The sequence below is a fragment of the Tyto alba genome, unplaced genomic scaffold, assembly GCF_018691265.1.
Source record: "Tyto alba isolate M040663 unplaced genomic scaffold, T.alba_DEE_v4.0 Super-Scaffold_26, whole genome shotgun sequence".
In the NCBI taxonomy this organism is placed as follows: Eukaryota; Metazoa; Chordata; class Aves; order Strigiformes; family Tytonidae; genus Tyto; species Tyto alba.
The window spans coordinates 5,915,059-5,927,875 of record NW_024881300.1 but is presented as its reverse complement, the minus strand read 5'-3'; the positions used below and the strand labels follow the sequence as shown (position 1 = coordinate 5,927,875).

General features: G+C 34.2%; 1 protein-coding gene across 5 annotated transcripts in view; it reads right to left on the bottom strand.

The window, feature by feature from the left end:
• Window positions 1-1,135: 1,135 nt before the first annotated feature.
• The window catches only part of RPGRIP1L (RPGRIP1 like), a 77,551-nt gene continuing 65,869 nt past the window's right edge, over window positions 1,136-12,817 (bottom strand). For 4 of the 5 annotated variants that reach the window (XM_032998609.2, XM_032998629.2, XM_032998637.2 and 1 more), the window contains 3 exons: window positions 12,126-12,210; window positions 5,147-5,280; window positions 1,136-1,720 (listed from right to left, as the gene is read on the bottom strand). In XM_032998609.2, the coding sequence (XP_032854500.2) occupies window positions 1,617-1,720; window positions 5,147-5,280; window positions 12,126-12,210 (323 nt within the window). In that variant the 3' untranslated portion in view covers window positions 1,136-1,616. Of the gene's footprint in view, window positions 1,721-5,146; window positions 5,281-7,746; window positions 7,880-12,125; window positions 12,211-12,817 lie in introns of those variants that run through there. The other variant, XR_004407942.2, reaches the window with a different exon arrangement.

The following is a 12,817-nucleotide window of genomic DNA, read 5'->3' as shown; positions in this document are numbered from 1 at the left end:
GTAGGTCCTAAAATGGAGTCAAGCATCAGTTCATGTTGGAATTCAGAGATTTCTGTGGTCAGAATATATTCATTCCATTGGCCTCATAATGTACATCAACAAATTAATATTGTGTGGTTGTCATTTCAAAGCCTACTGAAGACGAAGAGCCATTATTGAAGCCATTAGAGCACAGATGGTTCAAACTATATGCAGATATTCATACTTGCATTTCTGTATTATAGCTGTTTTTTTTCTGTTGAACTGTAATGAATTGTCTCATAATCTATTCCATCTTCTTGCCATTAGCAGGCTTTGAATGTTCACAAATAGGAGCAAAGAACTCATTTTCCAGAGCTTTAATCACACAAAGAGGGAATGCCTAATTCTCTAAATGAAATGGTCTGCGATCACTGAAGCAGAGATTTAATATATCACGGCAAATTAGGTAGATTTTAATAAATTACTTATCTCTCTGAATACTTTACATATGCTTATGAAGAAACATAGCCTGTTTGCAAACAGTGGAAATCCACAGCCTATAAAATCCTTTGAAGAAAATGACAAATAAAAAAGTAAATTAAAAAATGAAATGCATTATATCCTTGTTCTCAAGAGACAATCCTTTTGCAGCATTGATTCACAGCTCCATTAAAAATATCAATTAAATCCTTCACTGAGATTGGTTAAAAGCTGGAAAATTAACTTTCCAAGCTAGACACTGGTCATTCAGATACAACAATTCATTGTATATGTTTGATGTAAGTTCTAAAAGTGACAAAAAACAAATGAAAACATAGTTGCCTGTCCCTACAGCTCAAACTAGGTGAAGCAAAATCTGATACTGTATGGCTTCTTTTTGTGCTTTGACAGATGTTGACTGAAAGTAAGTCTTTTACTACACAGAAAAATAATTGTGCCTGCCCTCCCCCTACTTCAAATCATGATAATCATAAACAGCTGATTAGAATGTTAGTAGAAGGGTAAAAGTTATTTAAAAAAAGGTTGCAGTAATTTAATAAGTCCTGCAACTAGCCTCATTTTTTATATTTAATTGATAGGAACTGCATGCATCAAAGAAAACACATACTGAGATTTAATGTGCATAAAATGGATATTAGCATTTTAAAGAGGCAGATTAACACATTAATCCAAGTAATTTTCATATATTGCTTTTAATAAAATCTTCACAGTATAAAATTCTTAATGAGGCTAATCACAGGCATTCCATTTAGTGGGGTGATTAGGGATAACATAAAAGTATTTTTAATCAGTTTTCTAAGGCTTATGTTTTTTTTATTAAAAATTAAAAATTTGACTTGCATTTTTATTACTGTTTTATGTACGAAAAAATCTTGAAAATGCAAATAAAGCACATCATTCAATCATGTAGGTATTAATTATTTACAAGACGTTGTCCATTGTGGAGAGATTCTTAGCCTTAGGGGGGAAATATAAAAACAAACAGACTGAAAAGTATACAAAACTTTACAACTACAAATCAAGCATCCTTTTCGTATAAATTATACATTAAATATGTGATAAGAATTACAAAGATCTCATCTTTGAAGCACTATCAAGCATGTATTTACACTGGGAGAAGGAACTTCTGTAGGCAAACTTCCCTTTCATGCCTCCTAGTCATCTTTGCATTCCTCATAGACTGAACGCAGTGCGTGGAGGGCTTCCACTGTTACTTTGAGCTTTCCAATTACTGCACTATCATCTTGTGAATCAAAAACTAGAAAGGAAACATCAGAAAACAGCATTAGCAATTTCATTTAAGGTTTTGCTTTTGTTCTGATAATTCTCCTTAGCATTTGGACAGATTAAAAGGCACCTAAGCATATGCTTAAGAAAAGAGAAAAAAAACAAAAAAAGGAATAAAAAAGAAATCTTCCAGTTCAGACACTCAGCCTACTGGAAACTGAGCGCTCTAAGAACTAGGAAGTACATCAATAAAAGTATTAGTGTTGGAACTAATTTTGAAATAAAGAAAACGGTATGTATGACAATTGCCTATATAAATTAATTATTTTTCACAATGCCTAAAGATAAACGTTCCAAACTCGATTAAAGACACATATGCATACTTATTAAAAGGTTTAAGTAAAAAATTATACCAAGTAATGCATTTCTTACACTGTGTGTATGACTGGTCCAAATCAGCCTGGACAGTTTTCAGTATTTAAATAGTAAATTCTTTTTTCCAGTTGGTGCAATGCAAAATTATTTTAATTCCAGGCTTCTCTATGTTGTAAAGTAGTGAAGTGCAGACAAAGATGGTACTTCCCCTAGTATAAACTATTTAACTACCTTCATCTTTGTCTATGTGGTTTTAAAGTAGTACTTAAAATTTCTATTTTACAGAAATTAGCTAACATGATTTAAAATTGCACTCTTACAATATCTAAGTAAGCCCAGAGGGCCACAGTCTCTGCTGCTGTGATTAAAAACATGCTGCTAACAGTCAAAAATGAGGCTCTTTCCCAGTCCTGCATAAAAAGCAATGAGGCTGCCTAGCATGACTCTAGAAGGAATCTGAATAAAACCAAATAATCTTGACAGCACGTCTTTTCAAAGCAAATTATACAGCAGACAAATGGCAAGGTTATGTATTTACTGTATAAACCAGGGTAAGTACTCTGGGACATGCAATGACACTGCATGCTGCAACTTCTAGGCTACTGGTACAGCTCAGAAGAGGTTTGGAGAATGAAAAACATGAAATAAACCTTCCATCAGTTACTTTGTTGACTGAGCTATTGTAGGACAGACTGGATGCTAATCTTACGAGAGCCAAACCATTTTGTATATCCTTGGACAAATCACTCGGTGAACTGTCAACTTAAAGAGCAGACTTCAGGGGACGTTATTATTTTTACTTGCAAGAATGCTAGGGTAACTCTAATTAATGATATCAGAATATAACATTAATTCTATTTTCTCAGTTTTAATATTGTCATATTATCTCTGATACATCTTACTATACGTCTTGTCTAAACTGTTTTCATCCAGCCTCTTCCTTAGCCACTCACTCAATTGCTACAAATTTCATGCAGACCACTTTCACACAATCAGCAACGAAAGGAACAAGATGTGAAAAAGATACATACTTGCAGTCCTCAAAAAGAATGAAAGAAGTTTACTTTATATAACTTAAGAATGATTAGATCTTCACGTGGTAGTTCCCTATGAAGGTTCCTCTGTCTAGGTTTATTCTTTTTCCCTCAAACTAATAACCACCTCAGAAAATGTGTACAGTATTATTTAGGAATTCTATTTATTGTGCCATTACATTTAATTCAAGTCTGTGTCCAGCTCTTAAGAACAGATCCTTTTACAATGACTTTGGCCAAGAAAATACACCAATATATTCTTCTTTTGCCATGATCTGACATACATTAATGTAAATTTAATTTTAATTCTCTGAAAGTTCTAAGTTTTCTTTCAGAAAGTATGGGTATGGATGCAATAAAAAAAAAAATCTAAATTGTACAGCATCTACAGGGAAGGGGAGAAGTGTGGGCAGGAATAGAAGTATTTCTATCTACTATTATCACTTTCATATCTAACATACATAAAATAAAAATTAGTTCAAATGTCCCATGATTCAGGGAAGAAATGCTCCTCACAATACTGTGGTAACTATCATTACATAGTAACGATTACCTTTTGACAGAACAACAACTAGTAACAAAACCCAGCGGTTCCTATCATCGTAATTATCTTAGATGATGATAAGGAGTTTTAAGAGTTTTGTGAAAAGTGACTGTCAAGCATACAAAACTATATTTACATCTCTAATCAATCTTATCAAATGAGAATTATGACAATGGGAATTATGGCCATAAAATCCAGAACAAAAACAATTTTCCAGAGAGAGACTATGAAATACCTTTTTGGAGGAGAGGTGATTTCGTACAACTAATTGGAGAAATATTATTAGTGGAGAAAATATTAAGTGGTTCAGCCACAGTAAGAAATGCATCAAATCTGTATATTATTTTTCCAGGGTATGGAAATCTGATTCCTCTTAGAATTTTCCTTATCATGTTCCTGGAACTTTGATGCATACTTTCAGTATTTTAGCTACAGCATGGATGCAAATCATGCATGATAATGGAAATGGATAAGGAAGCCTATTTCTTTCCCTCGCTACTCAGCTCCCCATCACTCAAGGTACGGTAATTAGACACAGCAGAAGTAGCAAAGCCACATTAGCTTGGCATTCAACTAGGGCTAACTAGAATTCTTGCTATTGCAGAGTACCTTGTGAACGTGGGTGCACTGCGTCTAGTAATCAAGATGGTTCACTTACCATTATAGGAGAGTAACTGTTTTATAAACAGATTACTCTCAGCCTCTGCACTGAGCTTTACCACAATGGGGAAAGAGGATGGAGAGGAACAGGTAAGGAGAAAAATGCACCACTGATAACCGTGTCCCTGCTACCTTGGGGAACAGGAAAGTCTAAGCAAGAGGAGTATTTTCCTTCACGGTCTACGAAAGGATCGAGTAGCCTTCTTGAGTCTTCTTACCAGCATTATAAAATGCTGCTGTAAGATTCCACATCTCCTATTCATCTCACCTTTCTTTAATGAGTCATAGTGAAATTTCGGTCACAGTCTGTTACAGAAGGATTCTCACTCTGAACTGATACCTAAACAAAGTCACCAGTATTTCATATTGTCTCAGACAGAGGTTTCATATGGAGGACACAAGCTTGAAGTACTCTGGGGGTTATAACATAACTTCAAATACGATATGGACATTAGCAGTACACAATTAATGACATAAATTTCAATAACAAAAGATATTTATGTATAGACTTACTAGCATGAAGTATGTTGTATAAAATAGGGAGTTATAGTAAGTGGACATGTCCTGAAATTTCTTAGGTTTTATAAGATAATTACTATGAGCTGGGAATGCTGTTTGGTTTTGGTTTGGTTTCGTTTGTTTTTCTAAAACAAATTTTAAGGAATAACCATAGTACACAGTTTTTGCAGACTTTTGCAAAAAAATGTAGACGCCATTAGGTAATATAAAATAATTTCTTATTGAAGCAATGTCAAACACACAGTAAAGCTTGCAGAGAAAAGCAGAAATTCAACAAAATTTGTAGGTAACACAAGATTACAAGTAAGTAATCTCTAAAACTTACCATCAATATCTTGCTCAATGATATCTCTCTGCTTCTGAAATATCTCTCTCAAGCTGACATAAGCGAAACCGATATCTTCACATTCAAGATCCTGTTCATCTTCTGGGGGATCACTGACCACTGTAAATCGTAGGCTAAGCATAAAAAAAAAAATAAATATAGATATATGGTACCTTCAAAAAGAGTTGAAAATTAACTGAAAAAAACAGAAAAAAAGACAAAACACACACTCTTTTTTTTGTCAGTCAAGCATAAACCAGAAGTCTTCATCAATTATATTCAACGTTTTCTATGATAAGAATAGTCTGCGATCCTTTCTTTTAAATCCTCCTTCCTACTTTAGCATTATTTAGCAGTACTAGAAAGACAGAGAGGTTATAACCACAGATCTGCAGGCTTACAGAATTGTTTAATTTTTCTCCCCTCTCTCCACCACTCTGTTCATATGGCAGTGACAGGCAGAGTAGTCCAAGGATTAAAGCCTTTTTCACCTTTGAAACTTGTAAATTTGTTTAGCTCAGCTGCTGATTGTTCAAGTCACTTAGTTTCTTTATATTTACTCCCTGTAGGTAAAAATCAAGATTGTATCTATGCACTTTGAGGCTTTTATAGCAAAACTTATTTATATAAAATATCTGAAAATAAAGGTAGGGGATTTTTGGTAGTTGTGGTAGGTTTTGTTTTTGTTTTTGGTTTTGGTTTTTTTTTAAGGATTTTTACTGTGTTGACCATACCACACAAATTATTTGATGTGAAGAAATAAAAACTATTCATAAGCAATAATGAAAAGTTTAGATTAAATGTCATTATGATTTGTTGGTTAAAGCCTTTTAATATCACCAACTTGTTAAAAAAGTTCAACTACTTCAATTCATAAAGCCACATAAGATGAATCTGTATCATAATTTCAGTTTTGAAGTGGAACATGTTTATGAAGTAAAACTCCTCAGTTGTCCCCAGTTACAGTGTTTTACTTGCATTAACTGGATTCCTGTTGAACAAGACTAAACTAAACTGAAGATGTGCTCCTAATCCACTCCACTGCAACAGACATTCAGTCAGTAGGATCCACTAGTATTCTGAATTCTCAAAATTATCCTAAAAATCTATGTACAGTGAATATCAGACCATTAGCAACAACTGCTTTACACTACAGATTCTTGGGGCTGCACCACTTGATCATTTAGATCTAGCCTTAGTAAAGTTTAAGCCATACATTTTCTTGGCTTCACACTGAGTGGTGTGGGAGACATGAGATAAACAATTGAGGAAGATAAACCATATCAAACGTTTTCCTGATATCAGAAACACTAGCCATATTCAGTGAATCAAGTATTTCCAAACACCAAGTGTAAAATATTTAGCTGAAAGTTATTGAGAATTTTCACACTTCATTTAGATACTTGGCGAGAATATTCTAGCCAAGAACACATACCACAAAAATAACAGGAACCTACAGGCAGTTCTCTTAAAATAGTATCTTTCTAATGTTGTCTGGTGTATTCATTATTTAAAGTTGGACCTTACACAGTTATTTGTCCTGCACTTGTTCCCTCTGACCAATATATCTCATATTTTATCTTCATTCTTCTGTTCCTGTTTAACACATAGAAAACTAACCATGAGTCCAGCCTGGATACAAAGGCCTCTGAACATTTACCATGCTGTCTAAACACAGCCTGTTTGTCCATCCCAAACATCTAAGCCCAACAGCTATACAAAATATTTGCATTTCTTCTGTGAACTTAAATTACACTCATTGCATCCAAGTATGGCTTTTCTTTTAAACACATAATTCCAGCATTGTGCTGGAGCTGACTTGAATTAGTGGCTTGTGTGGGGGCCAAAAACACCGAGACTGATAAAATGACAGGAATTCAGAGCTAACTACTTTTTTTGGTATGTCTTGGCAATGTTGCTTAAACTGTGAATGCTTGTGAGCCTTAACAGTCTAAAAATGTTACAGTAAGCATAATTCCAAATGAGTAACAATCAAGTCGTATAAAATCCAAGTCTAAAGGAAAGGATATGTTCGATGAAATATAATCAAATCTTCCTAAAAGACTAAACAACAACAAATGCAATATGCTTTTATAGTAGTTTATTTTTGTGCTTGGCTCTTACTAACAAATATTAACTATAGAAAATACATACATAAATATTTGTTTCTCACTAAAACCAGACACCTATTGAAAATATGTTGTCTTCAAAAAATTTTCTGGAGGCAAAATAGGAAAAATATCACAGCTATTTCCAACAGCAGGTGGCTTGATTGAGTATAATGGATCTAACTTAAGATTTTAGCACAGACCTAAGCAGCAGCAAAACTGCTAAAACTCAATCAAAAATAAAGAAATATTTAGACATGTAAGATAAATATTAATGAAATAAAAACAAAAGTTGTAAGAATTAGTGATAAAATTGTTGGGTATTGGGAACAGAACTGTTCTGTTATGATTCTGTGTCCATGTTAAATCAGTTTAATTGGAGAAGCCATGAATTTGGTGGATTAATTTTTAACACTTAATGGTACCAACTACTACTAAAATTTTCACTAAAGTACAAACTAAAAGCAGGCCTAGCAACATTTGGAACAGTACCTTGGAGCCAAAGTGGAGAGTTGTTCATACTGGTCCACTTTCCGGTTCAGATCAGATCCAAGTATTTTACATGAATAGAGCAAGTCTCAACAAAACAGATCAGAAGAATTGCACCTCTATAGTTCCAATATATCTAAAAGATCACAATATTGGATTAACTCTCTGCTGCTAATCAGGAAGGAGGAGATTTGAACCCTGGATCATATGGGAAAACTCCAATGAGTAGACTGCAAGAATGGTACCACAATCAGTTTGACTTCAGTGTTTTTAAAAAAATATTACAAATGCTTTAAGTTTAGAAAATATTTAAATACGATATGCAGTATGCTTTACTTTTTTTCTTCATTTATCAAAAATTGCAAGAGTTTTGTTTTCATATTGAACTGGCTAAAGAGACACAGTTTACATCGCTTTGGATCATACTGCACATGAACATGAACTCCTAGCTCTGCTTCAGCACAGAATGCACAACTGTGCAGCTGGTGTCCCATCTTACCTTAACACTGCCTCTCTTATGTAAGGAATTTTGATGGGAGTTGAAATATCAACTAGGATTTCTTATATAAATAAAGCAATGCATAGTGTTTCTCTGCCATACTTCTCTCTAGGATCTTAGATTTTCTAACTCATTTCCACATTTCTTTCATGTAACACCAGGTATCAGTACTCACTTCCTTGCAGGAATCCCATGCCTACTGACAGAATAAGAAGAAATCTTGACATCCCATTGAAAGTACCATGTGAAAGTAGCACTGCACGAAAGACTAGAGAACTAAATGAAACTTGTCTGCTAACAAAGAGCCAAAAGAAAAGTAAAAAAAATAGTATTTGCTTGAAGCTGAAAATGTGCTTTACAATGGAGCAGAAAAACCTGGACAAATATTTACCAGAGCTGTTAAGATAACACTTCAAGGTGTTATCATGAGCAGGGAATTGAGAGTGCCTGAGCAAAAGCTATGACGTAGGCAAATTTTATTCTAATTCTTCATTCTAGAGACCAGTCATTTTTAAACATGAAGGAGAAAACCTTGTGTGTTAGTACTGTATATTAATGTGAAGCTAACACTGTACACATGCTCTATACTCCTATAGCATGGATGAACAGATTTTGTTACTCTGGAGAACAATGACTTCATATAGTCAGTTTCTTGGAGGAACAGTCATTTTCTACCAAGAGATGATACACCTGTCAGGATCATCCTGGAAACCTCTTGCGTAAACCTGTTCACTCTTGTTATCCCAGCAGGGTGACTGTTAGAAGAATGGATTCCTCCATTCTTCACATATGTCTCTCGTGACACTTGTCAGAGAGCATATACTCTACCGCCAGGTCTGCAAGCATTGCAAGTACAATCTGGCATGAGGAATCAAGGAAGTTTCTCTATATGACCCAAACTTCAACACTCTTTAAAATGCTGAAAGGCAACAAGGGACTACAAACAGGATGAAGAATAAAAGATAACTATGACACAGTTACAATAAGTTAAATGAACTGCCAGAGATGCCTCCTGCTATTAAGTGATTTAAAGACTTGAACATGTAAGTAAATAGCTATGGGGTTCAGATAATAAAATAAAATAATAATTCTGTGTCCTTTTTTCTTTTTTGCAAAATTTTACACATACTGGCAAGTATCGCTTCCTAACATAAGTAAGGAATGTAATTTGAATCCCTATTATACAGAAAAAGAAACAAAGCAAAAAGGCTATCCATGTCACACAACACAGCTATAAGAAAAAGCAAGTGTTCTGACAAATTTTCCATATTAATGATAGAGACACTGTCTGTCTGAAAATGTAAAGACAAAGATGCTTAAGAAAAGAGAAGTACCATCTTTGTGGTATGCAACAATTGCCAACAGTCAATTCAAACAGTCTTCCTATTCTCCTACTATATCATGCTCATATATTTTAGATTTTATATCATTCTATTTAGCAGCATATTTACTCGAATACTGAATATTCTGTCATTTTCTGCCATTAAAGCCATCTATTCCCATGTGGAACCAAAATCAGTATTTCTAATAAACACTTACAATGATTCCATATCAAGAAATTAAATTGAAAGAAGAGAAAAATCAACTTTGTTTTGAAATCTGATCTTTTAAAGAACAGTAAACCCCACTCCCAACAAGTTTTAGATTGGTTATTAGAAAAAATTTCTTCACCTAAAGGAATGTCAAGCACTGGAACAGGCTGCTCAGGGAAGTGCTTGAGTCACCATTCCTGGAGGTATTTAAAAGATGTGTAGATGAGTTCTTAGGGACATGATTTCATGGTGGACTTGGCAGTGCTAAGTTAATGGTTGGTCTAGACGATCCTACAGGTCTTTTCCAACCTAAACAATTCCACGATTCTATGAAATAAACATACTTTCCCATATAAATGCCATGTTAATCTACATCTTTTTATTTGCAAGTGTAAACTAAAAGAGTATAAAGCTATGAGATGCATTATTCTCAGGGCCAAGTTGGCTCCTGTATCAACTATAGGATTAGGCTATAGCTGTAACTTTGGCTTAGCAGTATTTTTATGTATTATATCAATATCTCTTAACACCTGAAAATATTTATCTTTTTCAAGGGACGTTCATTAAACTAACTCTCCTTCTAGTAGACAAAAATGGCATGTGATATATCGATTTATTTATGTTCTAATATGGAGCCAATCATTATGAGTATCACTTCTAACATTTACTGTGACAGGGAGAAAGTTCACCTTAATACTTAATATACATAATACGCTATCTGTGTGCTAGGCCACATAATAGGAGCAAACACCAACAAAGTGTCAGGCTCAACCACGTGCAGGCGATTTTCAGTGATATTTATATCCTTGATAACTTGGTTTCCTGAGCTTTAGAGCATTAGTTCAGTTCAGTTCCTGTTTCAGCTGAAAAAGCTCTGATACTAGTTTGTAATGCTTGTGATAGGAAACATGTGTTGGAGATCTAACTAGACCAGGTTCAAAATGCACAGAGTTGAAAACATTTGGTGGATAGGCAGAATCTTTCCATAAATTTTGTTTCTTGGTGGTCTTGCTAGGATGAGGTGGGGAACTGGACTACTGATGAACTTCCTGCCTTGCTATTTAGTCAACACAGAATTGAAAATTCACCACAGACCAAACTAGACAAACTGATAAATGCAGGAAACAACCTACCTAGTACCAAAGAGAACAGTACCATGATGGCACATGTAAAAGATGAATGCTTCTGTTGTGGAAAAATGTTCACTGCTGTTATTTTACCTTATTTTTACCTTAGGTTTGTTAGTATTTAGTATAGATAGCTAAGTATTTATAGGGGAAATTGCAGCCCACAGACTAGCTATTTTCCTTTGCTGAATTATCTGTCAAATAATATTTTGTCCTCGGTATTGTGAAATTTTTAGTAGAGTATGTTACTCACTTTCCTCTTCTGCTTGCTTATTAAGTGAAGACTTTTTTTTTTTTTTTAAATCTCCAAATCTAAGAATGTTTTCGTATGATATTTCCATCCCAACAAATAATCATTTCATGGTGCTCCCTGCTCCATTCCAGGAAAACCTGTTTTCTGGCCAAGACATGAAAATCAGCCTTAGAAGGTAAGTGGAATGAAGAGAGATCATTCACTCTCTTACTGCAGGGTGAATCTGTGAATAAATATGTATTTCAAAGATTTACAAGTAACTCCTACATTTCAAATATAATCAGCAGGTATTCTATTCTTCTGCAAATTGAATGAATCTTTAAGTTCACAATTGTTTCATTTTAATGAAGATTGATCTTCAAGAGGCAACAGAATCAAAGGATGTCATTGATTGTCTCAAAGTAATGTGCATGTTATCTTAATCAAAAATTTTAATACGAACAAATCCGTTATTATGAGCTTGGACAAGACTTATTTATACTCTTTCTCATATGTACTCATGTAATAGCTGTCTGCTAGATCTCTGTCTCTCAGTTTTTGGAAATTCTAGTGCCAAGGAACATTTTCCGAAGCTCTTCCACTCCTTTTAGTACTCTGAACTTGGTAAGCAACAGATGTATTACTCTACCATCAGGCAGATATGTGATTTTCACATTCATTATTGATAGAATGCTGATGACTGAATCTCTGCCTTGCAAAACAGTTGTTAAAAAAAATCAAAAACAAAACACAGCACTAAAACAACATTAAGATAGGTTGCAATGTTCCATGCCACATGAACCTACTCAGAGAAGAAATGTAGATTAATTGCCACATCAGAATGTGGGTATCACTCATAGCTGAAATAAAATTTTCTCTAGTTAGTTAAGTATTAACTTCCCAGTGTTATCTCCTCAATAAAGTCAAACAAGGCAAGCTATAAGCATTATTTATCAAGACATTTTACAGAGTTTTTCATCACTAATATGTACCTGTCAGTATGTAGATCTGGCTTTAGAAGCATGGACTTGAGATACTCTCTTCTTACATGATTATTTGCCTTATCCACATATATCACTGCAAAGCAAATCAGAATGAATATAAATAGTTATCAATTATTTTTCATCTTTTAGAAGAAAAAGCATGAAGAACAAAGAAAAATAAACATTTATTTCTCTTGTCTTCCATAAGGAAAAGTAACAATGTTGGAATCAAATTTGAAAGGTCATGTGATCTAATGGTGTGTCACTGGCAGGTTTATATGCACACTGTCAAAAAAGATCCAAACAGCATCTAAGCATTCCACATAGCTGTCATTTTCTGTTAATGGCAATAGTAGTCATGATTTTAAAAGCCAGTGGTCTTTATTGCTTTGTATTTGAAGTGATTTACTATATTTTCTTCCACCAAGGAAGCTAGTGATAATGATAACGTATGGCAGAGTGCTTGTCCTTTTTGACAGCCTCAGTAATTTAATCCGCCTTTCCTGCCACAATATTTCAATAAAAGAAACATCTAGACCAAGGGAATGGACAAAATCCACAGCCTGGAGAGTGTGAGTGCTATGAGAACCTTCTATTGTTTTAATTTACAACACAAACACAAGGACCAGCTTTTAATTTTTGTACCAATAATGTGACCTACAGTGAAAAATAACCTTGGCTTGGAAAAAACAATAAAAGAA